Raw genomic sequence first — 1,344 nt, 5'->3', positions numbered from 1 at the left:
TCAACGGATGTCTTCTGGAATTTCTGAATGGATGTCTCTTGGAATGTCTGAATGGATGTCATCTGGAATGTCTAAATGGATGTCATCTGGGATGTCTGAATGTATGACTTCTGTAATGTCTGAATGGATATCTTCTGGAATGGCTGAATGTATGTCATCTGGAATATATGAATGGTTGTCATCTGGAATGTCTGAATATATGTCATCTGGAATGTCCTGATGAGTGTCATCTGGAATGTCTGAATGGATGCCTTCTGGAACATCTGGTTGGATGTCTTCTGGAATGGCTGATTGTATGTCTTCTGGAATGTCTGAGTGGGTGTCATCTGGAATGACTGAATGGATGTCTTCTTGAAAGTCTGAATGGATGTCATCTGGAATGTCTGAATGGATGTCTTTTGCAATGCCTAAATATATGTCTTCTGGAATGTCTGAATGGATATCCTCTGTAATGTTTGAATGGATATCTTCTGGAATGTCTGAATGAGGGGTCATCTGGAATGTCTGAACGGATGTCTTCTGGAGTGTCTGACTGGGTGTCATGTGGAATATCTGAATGGGTGGTTTCTAGAATGTCTGAATGGGTGTCATCTGGAATGTCTGAATGGATGTCTTCTGGAATGTCTGAATGAGGGTTATCTGGAATTGTCTGAACGGATGTCTTCTGGAGTTTCTGACTGGGTGTCATGTGGAATATCTGAATGGGTGGTTTCTGGAATGTCTGAATGGGTGTCATCTGGAATGTCTGAATGGATATCCTCTGAAATGTCTGAATGGATGTCTTCTGGAATGTCTGAATGAGGGTTATCTGGGAATGTCTGAACGGATGTCTTCTGGAGTGTCTGACTGGGTGTCATGTGGAATATCTGAATGGGTGGTTTTTGGAATGTCTGAATGGGTGTCATCTGGAATGTCTGAATGGATATCCTCTGGAATGTCTGAATGGATGTCTTCTGGAATGTCTGAATGAGGGTTATCTGGAATGTCTGAATGGATGTAATCTGGAATGTCTGAATGGATATCTTCTTGAATGTCTGAATGGATGTCTTCAGGAATGTCTGAATGGATGTCATCTGGAATGTCTGAATGGATGTCTTCTGGAATGTCTGAATAAATATCTTCTGGAATGTCTGAATGGATGTCTTCTCGAATGTCTGAATGTATGTCTTTTGGAATAAGGAGAGATGGAAACACGCTTATAACAAATTCAGGATTTTTTTTAGTCTACTTCTTCCTCAGATTAGGTAGATGTTGGAAAAGAGAAATATCTTAAGCGAAAATGAAGCGTTATCTTTCTACTTTCGAAATGCTTAATTTTTTTGGTGTTTGAATGAGAGAGAGAGA

General features: G+C 40.2%; 1 protein-coding gene across 1 annotated transcript; it reads right to left on the bottom strand.

Annotated features, from left to right (window-relative positions):
* LOC137658045 (cornifin-A-like) lies at positions 1–543 on the bottom strand. Its single transcript, XM_068392760.1, has one exon. It carries the CDS (start codon positions 541–543, stop codon positions 1–3), a length of 543 nt encoding a protein of 180 aa, XP_068248861.1.
* Positions 544–1,344: the final 801 nt, after the last annotated feature.

This window comes from Palaemon carinicauda, chromosome 18, assembly GCF_036898095.1.
Source record: "Palaemon carinicauda isolate YSFRI2023 chromosome 18, ASM3689809v2, whole genome shotgun sequence".
NCBI lineage: Eukaryota > Metazoa > Arthropoda > Malacostraca > Decapoda > Palaemonidae > Palaemon > Palaemon carinicauda.
Note: the sequence above shows the minus strand (reverse complement) of the source record. Positions and strands in the feature narration are given on the sequence as shown.